General features: G+C 43.1%; 1 protein-coding gene across 7 annotated transcripts in view; it reads right to left on the bottom strand.

Moving 5' to 3' along the window:
• Dgkh (diacylglycerol kinase eta) overlaps nucleotides 1-18,691 on the bottom strand; it is a 208,161-nt gene that overhangs the window by 79,018 nt on the left and 110,452 nt on the right. For all 7 annotated transcript variants that reach the window (XM_052190878.1, XM_052190884.1, XM_052190882.1 and 4 more), the window contains 2 exons: nucleotides 17,731-17,841; nucleotides 15,255-15,335 (listed from right to left, as the gene is read on the bottom strand). In XM_052190878.1, the coding sequence (XP_052046838.1) occupies nucleotides 15,255-15,335; nucleotides 17,731-17,841 (192 nt within the window). The remainder of the gene's footprint in view (nucleotides 1-15,254; nucleotides 15,336-17,730; nucleotides 17,842-18,691) is intronic.

The following is an 18,691-nucleotide window of genomic DNA, read 5'->3' as shown; positions in this document are numbered from 1 at the left end:
CATAAAACAAAAGCTTTCTTTAACAGTGGTAAAGGCATGAGAAGACATGAGTTAGCATGTGGACAGGCTGCTGTGCCTGGGACATTCCACTAGGGTGTCAGCAAACGCTAGAAAGGGGGAGGAGCTTAGTGACAGAATCAAAGGCATGGGGCAAAGCTGCAAGGTTAGATGGTGTTTGCTGTAGAATTTTGTAAGTCTGCATACTACCAGTAGCTATTTATGAAACAATTGTACCAGGCCAGCATTGTACTGGCATGATCAGGAAAGTAGCAATCTGTTTCCCTTACATGACACAGACAGCTCTAAACAAAGGTTTTTTCTTTTCTTTTCTTTTTTATTCGATATATTCTTTATTTACATTTCAAATGATTTCCCCTTTTCTGGCTCCCCACTCCCCATAAGCCCTCTTCCCTCCCCCTGTTCCCCCATCTACCCCTTCCCACTTCCCTGTTCTGGTATTCCCCTATACTGACTGCTGCACTGAGTCTTTCAAGAACCAGGGGCCACTCCTCCGTTCTTCTTAGACATCATTTAATATGTGGATTATGTCTTGGGTATTCAAAGTTTCTAGGCTAATATCCACTTATCAGTGAGTGAATACCATGATTGATCTTTTGAGACTGGGTTACCTCACTTAGTATGATGTTCTCCAGCTCCATCCATGAAAGTTCATGAATTCTGTTGTTTCTAATGGCTGAATAGTACTCCATTGTGTAAATATACCACATTTTTTGTATCCATTCCTCCCTTGAGGGACACCTGGGTTCTTTCCAGCTTCTGGCTACTACAAACAGGGCTGTTCTAAACATAATGGAGCATGTGTCCTTATTGCATGCCGGGGAATCCTCTGGGTATATGCCCAGGAGTGGTATAGCAGGGTCTTCTGGAAGTGTCATGCCCAGATTTCTGAGGAAGCGCCAGAGTGATTTCCAAAGTGGTTGCACCATCTTGCAATGCCACCAGCAGTGGAGGAGTGTTCCTCTTTGTCCACATCCTCGTCAACACCTGCTGTCTCCTGAGTTTTTGATCTTAGCCATTCTGACTGGTATGAGGTAAAATCTTAGGGTTGTTTTGATTTGCATTTACCTAATGATTAATGATGTTGAACATTAATGCTATCCACTATATAAACAAACTCAAAAAAAAACCCCCACATGATCATTTCATTAGATGCTGAAAAAGCATTTGACAAAATTCAGCATCCTTTCATGCTAAAAGTCATAGAAAGGACAGGAATTCAAGGCCCATATCTAAACATAGTAAAAGCAATATACAGCAAACCGGTATCCAACATCAAACTAAATGGAGAGAAACTTGAAGCAATCCTACTAAAATCAGGGACTAGACAAGGCTGCCCCCTCTCTCCATATCTTTTCAATATAGTTCTTGAAGTCCTAGTTAGAGCAATTAGACAACATAAGGAGGTCAAAGGGATACAATTTAGAAAGGAAGAAGTTAAACTATCACTATTTGCAGATGATATGATAGTATACTTAAGTGACCCAAAAAACTCTACCAGAGAACTCCTACAGCTGATAAACAACTTCAGCAAAATGGCTGGTTACAAAATCAACTCAAGAAAATCAGTAGCCTTTCTATACTCAAAGGATAAGCCGAATGAAAAAGAAATTAGGGAAATGACACCCTTCAAAATAGCCACAAAAAGCATAAAGTATCTTGGGGTGATTCTAACCAAACAAGTGAAAGACCTATATGACAAGAACTTCAGATCTCTGAAGAAGGAAATCAAAGAAGACCTCAGAAAATGGAAAAATCTTCCATGTTTGTGGATTGGCAGGATTAATATAGTTAAAATGGCCATCTTGCCAAAAGCAATCTACAGATTCAATGCAATCCCCATCAAAATACCAACTCAGTTCTTCATAGAGATAGAAAGAGCAATTCTCAAATTCATCTGGAATAACAAAAAACCCAGGATATCTAAAACTATTTTCAACAGTAAAAGAACTTCTGGGGGAATCAGTATCCCAGACCTCAAACATTACTACAAAGCAATAGTGATAAAAACTGTATGGTATTGGTACAATGTCAGGCAAGCAGATCAATGGAATAGGATTGAAGACCCAGAAATGAACCCACACACCTATGGTCACTTGATCTTTGACAAAGGAGCTGAAAGCATCCAGTGGAAGAAAGATAGCCTTTTCAACAAATGGTGCTGGTTCAACTGGAGGTCAGCATGCAGAAGAATGCAAATAGATCCATTCTTATCTCCTTGTACTAAGATCAACTCCAAGTGGATCAAGGACCTCCACATAAAACCTGATACACTGAAACTAATAGAAAAGAAACTGGGGAAGACCCTTGTGGACATGGGCACAGGGGGAAAGTTCCTGAACAGAACACCAATAGCTTATGCTCTAAGATCAATAATTGACAAATGGGACCTCATAAAACTACAAAGTTTCTGTAAGGCAAAGAACACTGTCAAAAGGACAAAACTTAAACCAACAGATTGGGAAAGGATCTTCACCAACACTAAATCCGACAGAGGGCTAATATCCAATATATACAAAGAACTCAAAAGAAGGTAGAACCCAGAGAACCAAATAACCCTATTAAAAAGTGGGGTACAGAGCTAAACAAAGATTTTTCACATGAAGAACTTCGGGTGGCTGAGAAGCACCTTAAGAAATGTTCTAAACAAAGGTTTAGAATCTTCCTACCTTTGTAGCCATCAGCCACAAAAGATTGCGTTGATCAGTCTGAAGGCACAGGCGAGTTTACACACTTTTTTCTTAATCAGAAATAATGGTGGGGTACTGGGGAGATTGTTCAGGTGGCAAGGTGCCAGCCTTGCAAGTAGGAGGGCCTGAATTTTATTCTCCGGATCATCAGGATCCAGGAATGGTGCTGTGCATTTATAACTCCAGCCATTTAAGGTGAAAACAGGCAAATTCCCCAGACCCTCTGGCCAGGTAGCACAAGACACCTGATGAGATTCAGGTTAATGAGAGACTGTTTCAAAAAACCTGGTATGTCCGACCTGAGGAATGGTAGCCAATCAGTGATGTCCTCTGAAGTACACACACACACAGAGGCACCTATACATATGTACCATACACAATGATGATAACTGCAGGTGTTATGCAGTAGCATCTCAACCCTATAGATATATGTATGCTCTTTAAAGATGGACGATTAACAAAAAACATAAGACAGCTGCTGGCAAAAATTAACCATAACGATCATAATCACAGCTTCATTGACTAATAAGCAGGTCACTGCAAACCAGGTATGCTCAGGGAACAATCTATTTACAAGGTACACAATCTCATTCATATGGCGCGGTGCTGGGGGTTTTATGCTGTATGTGAGAAATGGAGTTTTCTGTATTAATTGCAATGCTGAGGATCACAGTGTTCCGGGAATTACTTACGTAGGTTCCTGCAAACACGCCCACTGTAAATTAGTGGTCTTAGTTAATGGGCACATTAAAAGTGTGACCGTTCTCTTAGTATTTTCAGACTGTGCCTGAGATCAGAACAGATCGTTCCCCGGTGCAAGCTCTGTGGTTTGTAACTGTAAGTGGCTCTGTACAGTACACATATGCAATGGGAAACTTCAAAACAGAATAATTATTTTGCTTTTTATTGCTCGCTACAAAATAGGACGCTTTTAAAACTTAAATTTTCCATTAGTCCGTGTTCAAACTTAAGGATACTTGACTTTGCTATAAACTTAAAATAAGCCATGGAAATAACACCCCCAAATGACTTTAATAGAGTTGAATGCACCTCTCCAATTGCCTACTTGATGTTCCCCAGAGATCTTACAATTACTTCAAATTCACACGGTCCAGTTTTCACTTCCTGCATAGCTGCTTTTATATCTATTACCTGCCCTTGATTCAAGCACAATTTACACCCCAATCCAGCTCTGCATTAGCGTCCTCCTCTCTCCCCCTCACTTGGGACACAGCCCTGTAGTCTTTCTGCCCAGGGCTCCTGTCCACTCCTCCCTTCCTTCCTGAGGTAGACAGTCAGACTCCTTCCTAGCAGTACTGCCCAAGGTGCTTCTCACGCTAATTGCTAACTCTTGTCAAGTGCATCAGGCGGGAAGCTGCCAGAGGAGGTTGGTAATTCTTGATAGAAAATTCAAAATACTTTTAGAAATGGAAATGCCTGCCGCTTGGGCCTGCCCCAGTTACCAACTTGCCTTCCTAAAGATGAACATTGTTCAGTTTCTTTGTGTATCTCTCCAGGGACCGTCTCTCTATACATGAGAGCTATGTGTTCTCTTGAAGTTTAAATACACAAAAATACGTGCATACACAAGCACACAGTAATATTATGAAATCTTAACTGCTCTATATCTGAATTTTCTCCCTGAATAAAATGCAGGATTCAGCCTATACTGTTACAAACACAGCTGCTTCAAATGGATGCATGGCACTCTGTGGAGACGTTTTTTTTCCCTAAGTCAATTGTCTCTGACTGACATACCTGGGTTCTTCCCAGTTTTGCTATGACAATGTGAAGTCGATGCCCATGTAAGGTATCCCTTGACAAACAACATAGAATGGTTCACTATCCATCACGATTCCAGAGGCTGAGGCAGTGAAGGCTCGGAGCAAGACTGAAGTAATTTCTTTATGTTCTTTCCTGTGGAATGTGTGTCCTGTTTACACTACCTCCCAGGTTAGAATCTTTCAGAGATTATTCTACAATCACGTTAAGAATAGCACCAGGAAGAAGCAAATGAGTTCCAGGACTCCTGAAGTCCATCTTTTGGGGTCTCGATTTAGGCTAAACCAAAGACAACACACACGCATAACTAAGCAGTCCTGGCCACAGTGTGCTCTCCCCCTCTCTCATTGCTTTGGTTCCTGTCTCTCCTGCAAGGTGGTCTGACAAGTTGTCAGAGCTGTGTGTGACATCTCTTAGATATAAGGTCCTCCTCTGGCTGGCTCCTGGCTTCAGCAGTTTGCCTGCAGAATAAGTGACCCAGAGAAACCCCAATTTTTTAGGGATGCTTGTTTCAGATATCTGATAGCCAAGGATGTCTCTCTTTATAATATCCTCTAAGCTCTTAAAAATTCTGTTACTGGCCTGTTTTCCTCTCAAAACAAAAATACTGTCTTTGGCCTAGAGTTCCCTGGCAGAGGCTTCTGAGACTGTCCTGGGAGGGCTGGTGGACCCTCCCCCCTCAACCCCTATTAGCTAATGCAGCCTGAGTTTCAGGACCTCCTTAGCTCACCCACCAGCAGGTCTTAACTGCTGAAACGGGTGGGAATGGAAGGCCCTCAGGTGGCCATCACTCAACCTCTCTGCCATCAATGGGCTGCCAATCTCACTGGTCCACTGCACACCAGACTGCCAGCTGTCCTGAACTAACACAAACCCATAGTCTGTCATCATGAATCAAGATGTGGTCTTGGCCAAGTATAAACTGAGTCCAAGACACAAAAATGAATAAGGCAACAACTTCTACATGGAAAACCTCTTTCTGGCAACATCTAACTTAGTGACTTTATCAGAAAACTGGATTCTTCCCTAAGACACTAAGTAAAGTGGCCATTCCCCAGTTGTCTAATAGACAATTAGCAAACAGCATATGAATTCACACTAAACAATAAGCGAGGGCTCTAACCACTGCTACTAGCTCACTGTTCCACATCTGTGTTCTCCGTGCTTTAACAGACACAGAGCTTCACTTTGACTGACAGATCAGAACACACTCTATGTTCACCTTGGTGATCCTTGGAACTGGAGCAAGCGCTCAGCATGAAAGAGTGCCGGCTGTTCTTGCAAAGGTTCAGTTCCAAGTACCGGTGCTACAGCTCACAACAATCAGAAACTACAGTTCCAAGGGACTAGACACTCTCTTTAGGTCCCCATGGGTACCAGGAATGCATCTGGTGTGTGCACACACATGCCAGGCAATGTTTATGCACATAAAATAATGTCTAAAAAGCAGACCTTTACCAGGTTACTACCATGCTATGAGCCTGAAAATTCTGATATGCTGTTCACTCTCATGGAAAACACTCAAAATTTAAATATTTAATTATGCTATTGGATGGCTACAAAAACTTACCCTGAATAAGTTGTCTGAACCTCTCAGCCCCTTTAACCTGCTTATTCGAAGGAGGAATATTCCCTGAACTTATTAAGGTAATGGCACCCAATTTCATATAAAATGAAAAGTCGTTCCATACTGGCTGCTCATTATGGTTTATACACGAGAGCTTTCAGAACCAAAGGTATTGTTTGCTTCTGTATAATAAGTATCTTCAGCTGCTAAGATCTTGTAAAATAGCAGGCTTTCCTTGGTACTATTTCATTTGTTAACATTCAGCATAGAACGTAATTATTAAGATAACATTTTTAAAACCTAAAGGTGGATACTTTAAATTGTCCAATGGAGCTAAAATCTGTGGTCTGAGATGTGCTCTGTTCTTCAGAGCACGCATCACAGGATGCAAGGCCTCTGCACTTCAGAGTCCTGCTGCTTCACTCAGACGGCCATTGCCTAGCAGGAATGCCCGTTAGACATAGCAGATACTTAACATTCTGTTTTTAAGATTGTCACTATGGCCATTTGCCCACATTAGGTCCCTAGTTCAGGCACTGACATGAGGCAAGATGCTGTCTTTTACAGAGCCCTTCAGTCTGGACTGCAAACAGGTGTTAGAAATCAGAACTCACTGACATGAGTATGGGGCCCAGGTGTCTTTAACTAAGCCCTTCATCTAGAGCTTCATGCACTGAAGTTCAAGTAAATGATAGAGCCCTTCCTCAGAGAATGAATCCACGAGTGACCTGAGTAGTCCCTTCACACTGCCTGGACATTTGAACTCCTCTGCAGGTCAGGGTGGCTCTAGAGTCTGTGTCTGCTGAGGCAGAAATCCTTACAAGCTCCCATGAAGTCCTACAGGAAAAGGATGGTTCTCAATGTTTAACTCTGTATACTTACAAGGGCCAATTGTGGGCCATGGTGAGTGTGATATCACCAGCTCACAACCATGTATTTGGAATATATGAAGGGCCTTGAACACAAAACAGCCATAGGAAACAGCTTTATCATCTATCCCAAGGCCAAGAAGGTTGTGTGGCAGGCTATCATTCACTGGGTGCCACAATTTGACAGAAACACTAGGTAGGTCAGTCCTCTAAGACAGTCCACCAAGGTACGAGAAACTTCATCTGGAAAGAGACATGCCCTATTGCTCTTCACAAAATGCCTCCGACTAAAGCCTACTTAGGACACCTGCTTCATACAACCCTAGCAACAGGCCCAGTGATTAAAAGTTCTTCTCTTTTTTTTCCAGGATAAAAGGAAGGCTGGACTGTTGTAGCCTAGACTGGCCTCAAACTCATGGCTACACTTCTGCCTCAGCTTCTAAGTAGTATGTTAACACTGAACCATTTTAAAGTATCATAAAATATTTTAATCAACATAGATATTAAATAATTAGTCTGGCTAACTATTAGGATTCTAATATTTATGTAATCAAAGCTGAGGCCACTGCAATGAATCATATCTGTAAGACTTACTGGTTTAAAAATAATCTGAGTCACTGTATATAATATAAAAATTTCATGAAGATGCAGATATTTAGAGAGGTATTATAAAAAACCAAACATCATAGAGTAAAATAGGGAAATCCTGTGCCTATGCTAAAACATGAAACGTTACTGCTTACCCAAAGAAAAAATAAGCTTATAAATATCTTTCATTTGTGCATTCAGTTGACAAGTATGTACCGGTTTTCCCCTCTGTGCCAAGCACCAGGCTTGGGGAGTCAGCGAAATCACAGTATTTGAAGCCAGAAGGGAATCTGTTTCCGTCAGCAGTTCATCTCTTTGCTCCCACACAGACACCGGGTCACTGACCCCTCAAAGCCTTCTTGAAGGAAGCCCAATGAGTTCTTGCTGCGTGGGATGACATGGTCTGTGGCAAGGGGTGAGGCCATTCCACAGTCATGTCCGTCCATGTTTCCTTGACTACCCCAAACCAGCAAGAGCCCCACATTTACACAGCTCTCCATGGGCCAACCTTGAGAAGTTCATCTCAGCTCTGAACCTGGGCCTGTCCGGAAGACTCTGAAAGCCCCTCTCTGCTGACAGGGGGAGAAGATGACTGACTGCATAGGTCTAACAATGGGCAAGGTCCTTACCTCACAACGGGCCTGTTCTATTAGATGGTTCTAGTCAGAAAGTTCTTTTATGTTGAGTTGAAGCCAACCCTCTATGGATTCAACCACACAAACCGACCACTGCCTATCCTATATAATAATTCCTCAAGTATTCTAAAAACTTTAAAACTTAAAAATACTACCACCACCACTACCACCACCACCACCACCACTACCACCATCATCAGGGGCTATATGTATAGAAGTTAGAGGACACCTCTGTAGAGTCAGTTCTCTCCTTCCACCTTTACATGGGCTCTGAGGACTGAACTCAACTTGCCAGCCTTGTATGACCTGCTGGGCCCATGTTGCCCATATTCTCACTTTCTTATTATTATCATTATTACTTATTCAACTTACATCCCAATTTTTTAATTAAAAAAAGTCCTTAATTCCATTCAAACCCAATATTCCCAGGTAGTTTTAGAATACCAGCCACCCTCTTCACCATTTCTCTCTAAGACCCAGACCCCAGAATGTACTGTACTATTCTAGAGTTGTAGTCTGACCAGCGCGTGTGACCTGTACATTGGGTAGTGTAGCCTAATATTCTCTCTGGGTTGGTGTAGAAAAGAAAACACGGGAGCCCAAGGAGAGGATCCCTATCATTGTCGCAGATATTTAAATGACCAAGTAAGGAGTTCAGTAGAGCAGCAGAGAGCATAGTCTGAGGCGACAAACCCCACATGGGTTCCATGATTTAGAGGCTGGCTTCTCTGTTTCTTGCTTATATGGAGAGACTACAGTATCACTTTACCGGACTGGTATAAAAAATTAAATGACTTGTCAGGTATGAAGCACATAGAACAAGAATCCATTTTAGTAACTAGGGTAGGTGACTTGTTTAGCTAACGGATCCTTCACTTGGGCAATTATCCATGTACCTGTTACATGACATGGCACTCTTCCACAGATCATGTGGAAAAAAGGCCAGTTTGGGTCTTTTCCTTCAGGATGAAATACTGAGATATTACTGGATAAAAGCGAACTGACACCTTCTTAGGTTCAAAGGATGTGATGTCCCTCTTCAGAGAGAGACAGCTGAACGTCGTCAACAGAGAGGAAGCCAGAATAAACAGAAAGCAACCACTTCAGAAACAAACTCCCGGGACACTTCTCCTTCCCAGTAAACCCGGGCTGCTCTGACAAAGATGGCATGGATACAGAATTCCTGGGTTGTGAGGACCACAACAGTATGTTCCCCTTGCTTCATGGTTTCTTTGAATGTAAACACTTTATACCCTCCTACCAGAATCATAATCAATCCAATAGTGGCGTCTTTCTGGGTACTATGACCAAACATCTCATGAGAAGCAAGGGAGGGGAGAAAGGATATATCTGAGCTCACAGGTGGAGAAGACAACTCTGTCACGGCAGTCACTGGACCAGTCACTGGATCAGGTGCTGCTCACCCCTATCTTCTCAGAGCAGGAGACAGAGAAAGGAGATGCTCACACTCACTGGACTATCTTCTGTTCAGTCTAGGCTCACAGTGCAGGGATGCTGCAGGACACTTCCAAGGCTGATAAATCTGAACAACTTAGTAGGACCTTGTCTCACAATAAAATGTAAAATAAAAGTGGGGGGGAAGGAAGGTGAGATGAGGCCCCAGACCGGAACCCCAGCATTGGGAGCAGGTGGCCAAAGATGGCAGAAAGCATCATGGGATATTTTGTGCCCACTTGTTTAACCCAGAAGGAACGCAGATTCTCTGGTTAATTTAGCCCTCCTTAGCATTTTCCACCGAGCATCTTAGTGCATCTCCACCTGGGTGTCTTGCTGGGTCACATGCGGGTACCGGGTGAGCAGAAGCCCTTACGTTTAGCTCTAAAAGAAGCCAGGGCAAAGAGCTGTACTGCCCTGGGTTCCTCATTCGAGCAGGTATGCTAAAAGCTGCTTACCGTCAACTTCCACTTGATTTGGAATCACCTAGGAAACACACCTCTCTGTGTATGAGGGCTTCTCCAGAGAGGTTTCATCAAGAATTTGAGAGTCTTCTGCCTCTTCTGCCTCAGCCATCAACTGGGATTACAGACCTGCGTCACGAAGCCTGGCCTGGTCATTTCAGAGGATTTCATACCAATACAGGTTCTTTAAAATGATGATTCATTTATCTGACGTTTATCTTAATCTTCATTAAAGTTTAAAGGACCCACCAGAACAGCTCTGGAGAGCTGTGACTCAGGTAGTGTTTAAATCACCCCAATGCCCTTCATTAGTAAATAACATTACCCTAATACTCTATGACTACCATCTCATTGCTAATTGTTTGCTTTTCTCAACAATTCTCATTAATATAGGACGAAAAGTAGACATAGATCTCCCTATGAATCCATAATGTTTTCTCAAGATGGAGTTCATCTAAATAGCCTTTCAAGTTCCCAAACATTCATGAATTGGCCACATGGTGCCAACTCTGAAGGAGAAATGCACACCACATTGGGGGTAAAAGCCACTACCGTCTACTAAAGTGCATGTGCTCATTGCTGTCCTAGGCACTTGATACGTTATCACATTAATTTGATATTCAGAGTCTTAGAAAGCAGGTACTCCAATGCTGTGGCTCTCAATGTGCTTAAGGAAATGTGGATTTAAAGGGATTAACCCACATGGCCTCAGTCACATAACAGGGCTGAGCTACAAGCCAGACCCAGGCTGTTTGACTTAATAACAGAAGCTCTGGCCAACACAGCAGAATTTAAACTAGAAATAACTAGCTTAATAACTAGGACGCCAACCTCATTTATCCATATAATAGTAAGGATATCTGTGAGTATCCTTCTTAGTCCCTGGCCGCAGTGCCACCACTTGAAGTCACAAGAAGGTGCTTTTAGTAGTTGTAGGTTTTAGTGGTTGCCTGCCACAAAAGCTACTCATAAAACTCTAACGAAAGAAGTCCAATTTAAGACCATGAAAAATTGGTGTGTGGGGCTCGTGTGATGGTCGAGTGGGGAAAGACACTTGCTGTCAAACCCGATGACCTGGGTTCAATCCCCAGAACTTATGATGGAAGGAAAGAACCAACTCCTAAGTGTTAATCCTCTGAGATCCACATACCCATGAGTGTGTACCCACACCTACCCACCTTTTATTTATTTGTGCAATTATAAATAAGTGGAATTAAAAACAGTAAGTAAATCTTTAACAAATTTGTAGACAAATTTTAATTTGTCAACATTGCGAGACTTGGGGAAGAGGAATCTAGCTGTGCTTCACAGCCAGGGATGATCAGATTGATAGGCATTTTTTCTTAAAGCTACTGTGATCATGACAGTGCAATACACAGTAGTCAGAAACTGAGGTAATGCCTATGATGATTTAGACAACTGAAAAAAATCATTAATGCCCAGAGTAGGAAAGGAAGTGTGGATGGGGAGACTGTGTAAGACACGACCCACAGTGTACATGGGTCTTAAACCCATAATCCCCTGGCTGTACAGTCTTGGTGTCCGAGTGCCTCATGGAACTCATAGATCCTGACCACAGAAGTGACATGCGCTGCTTACAGAGCTACACCGTGGAACACTCACTATGGAAGCCATCTTTGCAGAGTTAAGCATTCATTTTCAAGCAAAGCGCAAGTTTTCTATTTTCCACCAACTATTTATAGATTGTCCATGAACCACCATTTCTTGTCAATATATGACCCTTAGGGACTTCAGGAAGGGCAGTGCTTGGCCACTCCCAGAGTCTTTAGCCGCAATCCAATCGTGCTGCACCATTAACCTCTGACATGAACCAGCTAAAATAGCGGTGTCAGGAGCAGTCAAGATGATCTAGGAAGACAGAATATTTAAATATTTAAGCAGGAGGTCTGTCAATTACCACTTGAAAACATGCCTTTTGCTCCATTTTATGCTGTGGAAAGTTCTACCACATTTCTATTATAGTACAACACTAAGCCTTCTATCTCCCTTCTTCGCCTCTACATCACTAGCCTAACGAACTTCAGAAAGAACAGTTGTCTGGTGAACTATCCAAGCCACTGTTTCTTCTCATGCTGACAGAAACCTTGAGCAAAACCGACAAATGCTTGTGAGTAAAGTTCTTTGAAGTACAAAGGTAGACATAGTCCTTGCTCTCAGGGAGGTCATGTCAAGAACACAAACCTACCTATGTGCAGGCAGGCTGGGGGCAAGTTCTGTGCGTAACATGGGTAAACAGGAGCGGCTGAGGACCAGGCAGAGTGGCACAAGTGATTTACATAATCTTTCCAAACCCAGGCATCTCTCTTCTGTCTGTATCTGTTCTAAGCCCCAGACCATACCTGAAATCACTCTAACCATTGCACTGTAAATTTAGGTTCCTTCCTTCAGATTAACTCTAGCTCTCTGTGCTATAAATAAATAAATAAATAAATAAATAAATAAATAAATAAATAAATAAATGCGTTGTGACTCCTAGAGGAAGCCAAGTGGCTAGTTCTACCGCTAGGACTAGCAAGGCACTCTATCTCGGCGTAGCTTACCCTCCCTTGGAATGTAAGCTACATTTCAACTTACTTGGAGGTAAATATGGAAGATCCACATATGCAAATAGATATAGATATAATCTCCATTTCAGAATTTCTCTGCTTATCATAAATGCCAATGATATAACGAGAAGTCAATTTATATTTTGTAAGTAAAAGGCGCAGAAAAATCGGAGAAGTGATGGGATTTCGACAGCCACAGGGAGAGAGCCAGTACCGCACACGCAAGTCAGACGGGGAGGAGAGGGGAAGAGAGTACACGCCTCATGTTTTACTGGCGCCTGCTCGGATAATAGCGAAGCTATCTCTGCTTTCTAGTGTTTTAGCCTCAAACACTGAGCATGGAGAGAAGAGAGGCTATGAGCTTCTGAGGCTTCAAGCACCCAGCGTTACCTTCACCCCTCTGCCCCAAGGCCTTGTAAACCACCTCTCTGGATCAATCCATTTGCTTGCTTTCTATTAATTGAATGACTATTCTATAGCACAGAGAGTATAGACATTACTAAAGCCAGTCTTCAGTGGTGTACAGGTCCCCGATGCTTTCTTTCCACACTGTCTCTCCGCAGAAGCTATTCTAAGCCTCCCAGGGCTCCCCCTCACAGACACACAACCTTGTCTTCGGGTTCACCGGGAAATGGTACTATCTGGACTTGAAATACACACACTTGCTGCCCACGACTGCTTCTGCCTCGGCTCTGTGTGTACGCCACGCACTGCCTCTTACACCCATCAGCTCACTCAGCAACCCTGCCCCATCTAACGGCTCCTTCCGATTGCCATATAAACACACTCAGAGTCCGGTTATAAAGCACAGTGAAAAGGAACAACAAAACCACAATGCTCTCAGCACCCAAACACTCCCCAGCTCCTAACGGCCAAGCCCTGGGAAAAAAGCCTGCTGCCCTACTCCAAATTAACAGCCTAATGCACGCCACCTCGCCCTGAAAACCACCCACGGCCACGTGACCACATAAGCCCCAAGTTCGCAAATTTGAGTCACCTCTCAATTCCTCCTGGACCTGCCCACTCCACAGCACCTGGCATTTAGCAACTTCCATCTTGAAACTGTCTGGCGCTGGGTTCTTATGATGTCACCGCCTGGGCGATGCTACTTCTTAGGAGTGCCCTTGCCCAGTCTTCTGGTCAAACCTTACATTTTAACATTTTCCCAGGATTCTATTCTTGGCTTTCCTCTTCTCAAACTCAACTCTCCCCAGGGAGAAGGAGCGGCAAAGCACTGTTTACACTATGAATTATCCCACATGCCCATAAATCAATAAGACAGAATCTGAATCCACTCGCTTCCTCTCCCGACTCATCTCCTCGCCAGTGCTCACCTCTGCCACAGTCCGTCCTGTTTGCTTCCCTGGCTGTTCTGTGCTCCCTGCACCTAACCACCAGACACTAGTGTGGGTGGCAGCGGAGACTGGAGATCTCCTGGTGTGAGGGTTGGAAGTCTATGGGTAGGTGTGATGACTTAGCAAAAGCAATGCCTCACAGGGGAGCTAAAAAGTGTGTCACTGCGTGAAGAGCCACAGCAGATCCCTGAACTAAGGAAAATCTAGAGGGAGATTTACATATGCAAATATATATATGCATACATATAGACATTTTTAAGAATTCACTGCTTATCATAAACTCTGGTGATATAACGGGAAGTCAATTTAAATTTTGATTTTGTAAATCAAAGATGCAGAAGAATGGGACAAGAGGAAAGATTTCAACAGGCACAGTCAGGGGGAGCAGGAAAGATGAGGCGCAGCACACCACAGGGCAGGGGTACACGGCATGCCCGCTGCAGGGCAGGGGTACACGGCACACACACCACAGGGCAGGGGTACCCGGCATGCCCGCTGCAGGGCAGGGTGAGCATCAGAACACTGAGAGAGACTACACAAGATTTTATGCCTGAGCGAGAGGTGGAATTTGCAGATGATGGAGTGCAATTTTCCTTTAGAAAAGAGGCTGGAACAGAAGGGCCCTCTCCCAGTGTCTCCTGATGATTTACCTAATGGGGAGAAAGGAAAACCTGAACTCCAGCAATGGCCTGAAATGGCAGCTGAGTGAGGGTAAGGGGAGAAAGTGTTATTCTTTAAGATGCAGACTCACAGCAAAGGTTTCAGGAACTTGAGAACACTAGAGTTAAGTGAACGATTAAGGGAAGTAAAAACTTTTAAAAACAGAAAAATTAAAGAGCAAAAAGGAAAACAACTCTTGTCTGTCTGTCTGTCTGTCTGTCTGTAACACAGGCTCACTGTGTAGCTCAGGCTGCCCTGGAATTCAGGTGATCCTTCTACCTTGGCCTCCCGTGTTCTAAGATTACAGATATGAGCTATTCTGTGTGTGTGTGTGTGTGTGTGTGTGTGTGTGTGTGTGTGTGTGTGTATGTGTGTGTGTGATGTATGAATATACTTTAAATATACATATTCAAAAATACATACTTGAAAAAACATTTAAACCCAAGTTTACTGAGCCAATAACCAATCATATATTTGGTGTTGGACTGCAAAACATCTTTATGAGAATTGATTATGTTAGTAAAGACCGAACTGAGAGTCTGCTTGTGCTTAGAAAACGTCTCCCCCCAGGCCCGGAATGAGAACTGAACATAACCATACCCACCGTAAAGCTGTTGTTGGCATTTTTTGTGCTTGCTTCCGCGACACTGGCATCTGAGAGGTCAACTTCATCAAATATCAAGGACTGTTGGCAGACAAGAACACAAACACGTTATGCAGACACGTTATGCAGAACGCCAGCTCTGGGCTCTTCAGCTTTCTCCACTATCAGCCTGGGCCTACAGAGGTGATGGCAAGAATTAGGAATCAAAAGTGAGGGTTTACTTCGGGACACTGCAAACTGTCTCGGAACAAGTGAGTGAAACCATGAAACATGGCTGCCCTGTGACGCTATGCAGTTGCCACACAAACGCCTGGGGTCCTCTGAAGGCCCGTCTGCCACGGTTATGGAGAGGGAACTGAGAGACACACACACTCACACACACACACACTCACACACACACACACACACACTCACACACACACTCATACATACATACATACACACACACACACACTCACACATACACTCACACACACTCATACACACACTCACACATAATCACTCACACATACATACACACACTCACACTCATACTCACACACACACTCACACATACACACACACTCACATACACACTCACACTCACACACTCACACACACTCACACACTCTCTCACATACTCACACACTCACACATAATCACTCACATATACATACACACACTCACATACACTCATACTCACACACACACACACTCACACACACACTTACACACACACTCTCACACACACACTCATACACACACTCACACTTAATCACTCACACATACATACACACACTCACATACACTCATACTCACATACTCTCACATACTCACACACATACACGCACACATACACACACACACACACACTCATACACACACTCACACATACATACACACTCACATACACTCATACTCACACACACACTCACACATACACACACTCACACACACACACACACACACACACACACACACACACACACGCTTGTGGCCCACAGGTTTGTTGAGTGTAGACTGAGAACTGGCCTTGACCCACTCCTTGGTGATGCACCGAATGCTTTAGCCCTCGCTGTCCTTGTCTACTAAACTGTGTCCAATCAGGATGGTGACTGTGCTAGGCAAACAGACCCTGTCTGTTTCTTTCAAACTCTTAAACATTATTTTGATCACAAAGTATCAGTGGCAAAAGCTCCAGAAAAAAAATGACTTTTAAAAAGTTAATTAAATAAGTCATTAGTAAATAGATATTATCTTTCCCATTTTTAGCGAGTTAGTCATTGCTCAACTTTGAAGCCTGTGAACTTCCAGCACGAGTGGATTAGAGTTCACCTCCACGACTGCAGAGAAACGTCTCCTGTGTTTCCGAGAGCTTCCACTCTCCCAGATCTCCAGGGGGGCTGGGCTGTCTGCTATAATTTTACTAATTTAATCCAACCAGCCCAGCTTCCAAACCGGAAGGGACATACAATATGGCCCGTGGACAAAAGGCATAGCTTGCTGAGCTGCAAGACTCTTCAACATGGAGGCCTGCGGTGAGAAGGCAATGCTATGAAAAGTCACCAAAGACCTCCTCAGCAGAAAACCAACTTGTCACCTTACACTTGGGACTCTCTGAGGACCACGTGACTGGACATACAGCCCAAGTCACAGGCAGCCAAGAAGTGGATGCTTCTACAGGGGAGTGTGCCAAGACACAGTGGAGCCGGACCAGGGACCACAGTCAACATCAGACTTTTAAAATAAGATTATTTTGTTATGACTTTAACATAAGTATTCAGCTATTCCTTCTACTGCTGCTCCACAGACTAACAATTAGGTTTCTTGACTGGTTGGTTTTTCAGCTTCTACTAATGACTCTACTGATTATATCAGGATTTTTAAAAATGGAAATGATTAGTTCTCTGGCATCCTAAAGTCTACTTTTCAAGAAATATTAAAATATCAGTTTTAATATAGATCTTCCCCCTAACTATATTATTGTCTCAGTCAACTGTTACATAAAAATTAATTTTGTCTCAATTTTATTACAGTGTGGTTTTTACTCTTAACTGTACCGTAATGAAGGGATTATTTATGCCCGGGCACTGAAAGCATGCATGGTCTAAAGCTTTCTCTCAGCAGCACATGTAACCACAAGCACACTGTGAACTGTGCATGAGACGGGTTGTGTGCTTCTATCTGACCCCAGAATGTAAATTAATAACAGCTATAGCAACCCTTGCTCTCTTATAGTCAGAAAAAATTTAAAAGGAGAAGGGGGAAAAAACCCGAAGTTTTGAATTTATTTTAAGTTGTTTATAACTTATTTTAATTATACAGAAGAAAAAGGGGAAATCAAACAATATTAGACTAGGTTCCCGTAAGATTCGCTCTCAAGAACAGGACTGACTCAATAGCTCTCCCTTGTGGTGGGGTGCAAGATGACCACATTTATACTAAATCCATTAAGAGGACAGTTAAGCAGTGCTTGAGAGCAGTCTTCTTGGGTTACCTTGGAGTCTTTCGCATAATAGAGTGTGCGGCCCCGAAGCTTGAAGTATCTCTTCTTCCACCTCTGGAAAGAGCTGGTTTGCTTCAGCAGCTGTCCTTCCTTAATACTGGTCTGGGGACAAAACAGAAACGCAATGACAGGATGAAAACGAAACCCCGAACCAGATTCCACTCAGAACCAATGATCCAAGCTCATCAGCATCCTGCACACCGTGGCTTACATCTTACAAGTCTCAAGAGAGAATGTTGTGTTCACATCACAGGTCAATCAAGAGAATGTACACAGAGTACCAGAAAGCAAAAGTGATCCTGCTATACCACTCCTGGGCATATACCCAGAGGATTCCCCACCATGTAATAAGGATACATGCTCTACTATGTTCATAGCAGCCCTATTTATAATTGCCAGATGCTGGAAAGAACCCAGGTATCCCTCAACAGAAGAGTGGATGCAAAAAATGTGGTATATCTACACAATGGAGTACTATTCAGCCATTAGAAACAATGAATTCATGAAATTCTTAGGCAAATGGATGGAGCTAGAGAACATCATACTAAGTGAGGTAACCCAGACTCAAAAGGTGAATCATGGTATGCACTCACTAATAAGTGGATATTAACCTAGAAAACTGGAATACCCAAAACATAATCCACACATCAAATGAGGTACAAGAAGAAAGGAGGAGTGGCCCCTGGTTCTGGAAAGACTCAGTGAAGCAGTATTCGGCAAAACCAGAACGGGGAAGTGGGAAGGGGTGGGTGGGAGGACAGGGGAAGAGAAGGGGACAAATGGGACTTTCGGGGAGTGGGGGGCTAGAAAAGGGGAAATCATTTGAAATGTAAATAAAAAATATATCGAATAAAAAATAAAAATAAAATAAAAAAAAGTGACGACCAGTGTGCAAACTGGCTTTGCACCTCTGTGACAAACACTCAAGACCATTCGTTTATAAAGAGGAAAG

The sequence above is a fragment of the Apodemus sylvaticus genome, chromosome 8 (genome assembly GCF_947179515.1).
Source record: "Apodemus sylvaticus chromosome 8, mApoSyl1.1, whole genome shotgun sequence".
In the NCBI taxonomy this organism is placed as follows: domain Eukaryota; kingdom Metazoa; phylum Chordata; class Mammalia; order Rodentia; family Muridae; genus Apodemus; species Apodemus sylvaticus.
This window is presented reverse-complemented; position numbering and strand designations above follow the sequence as displayed.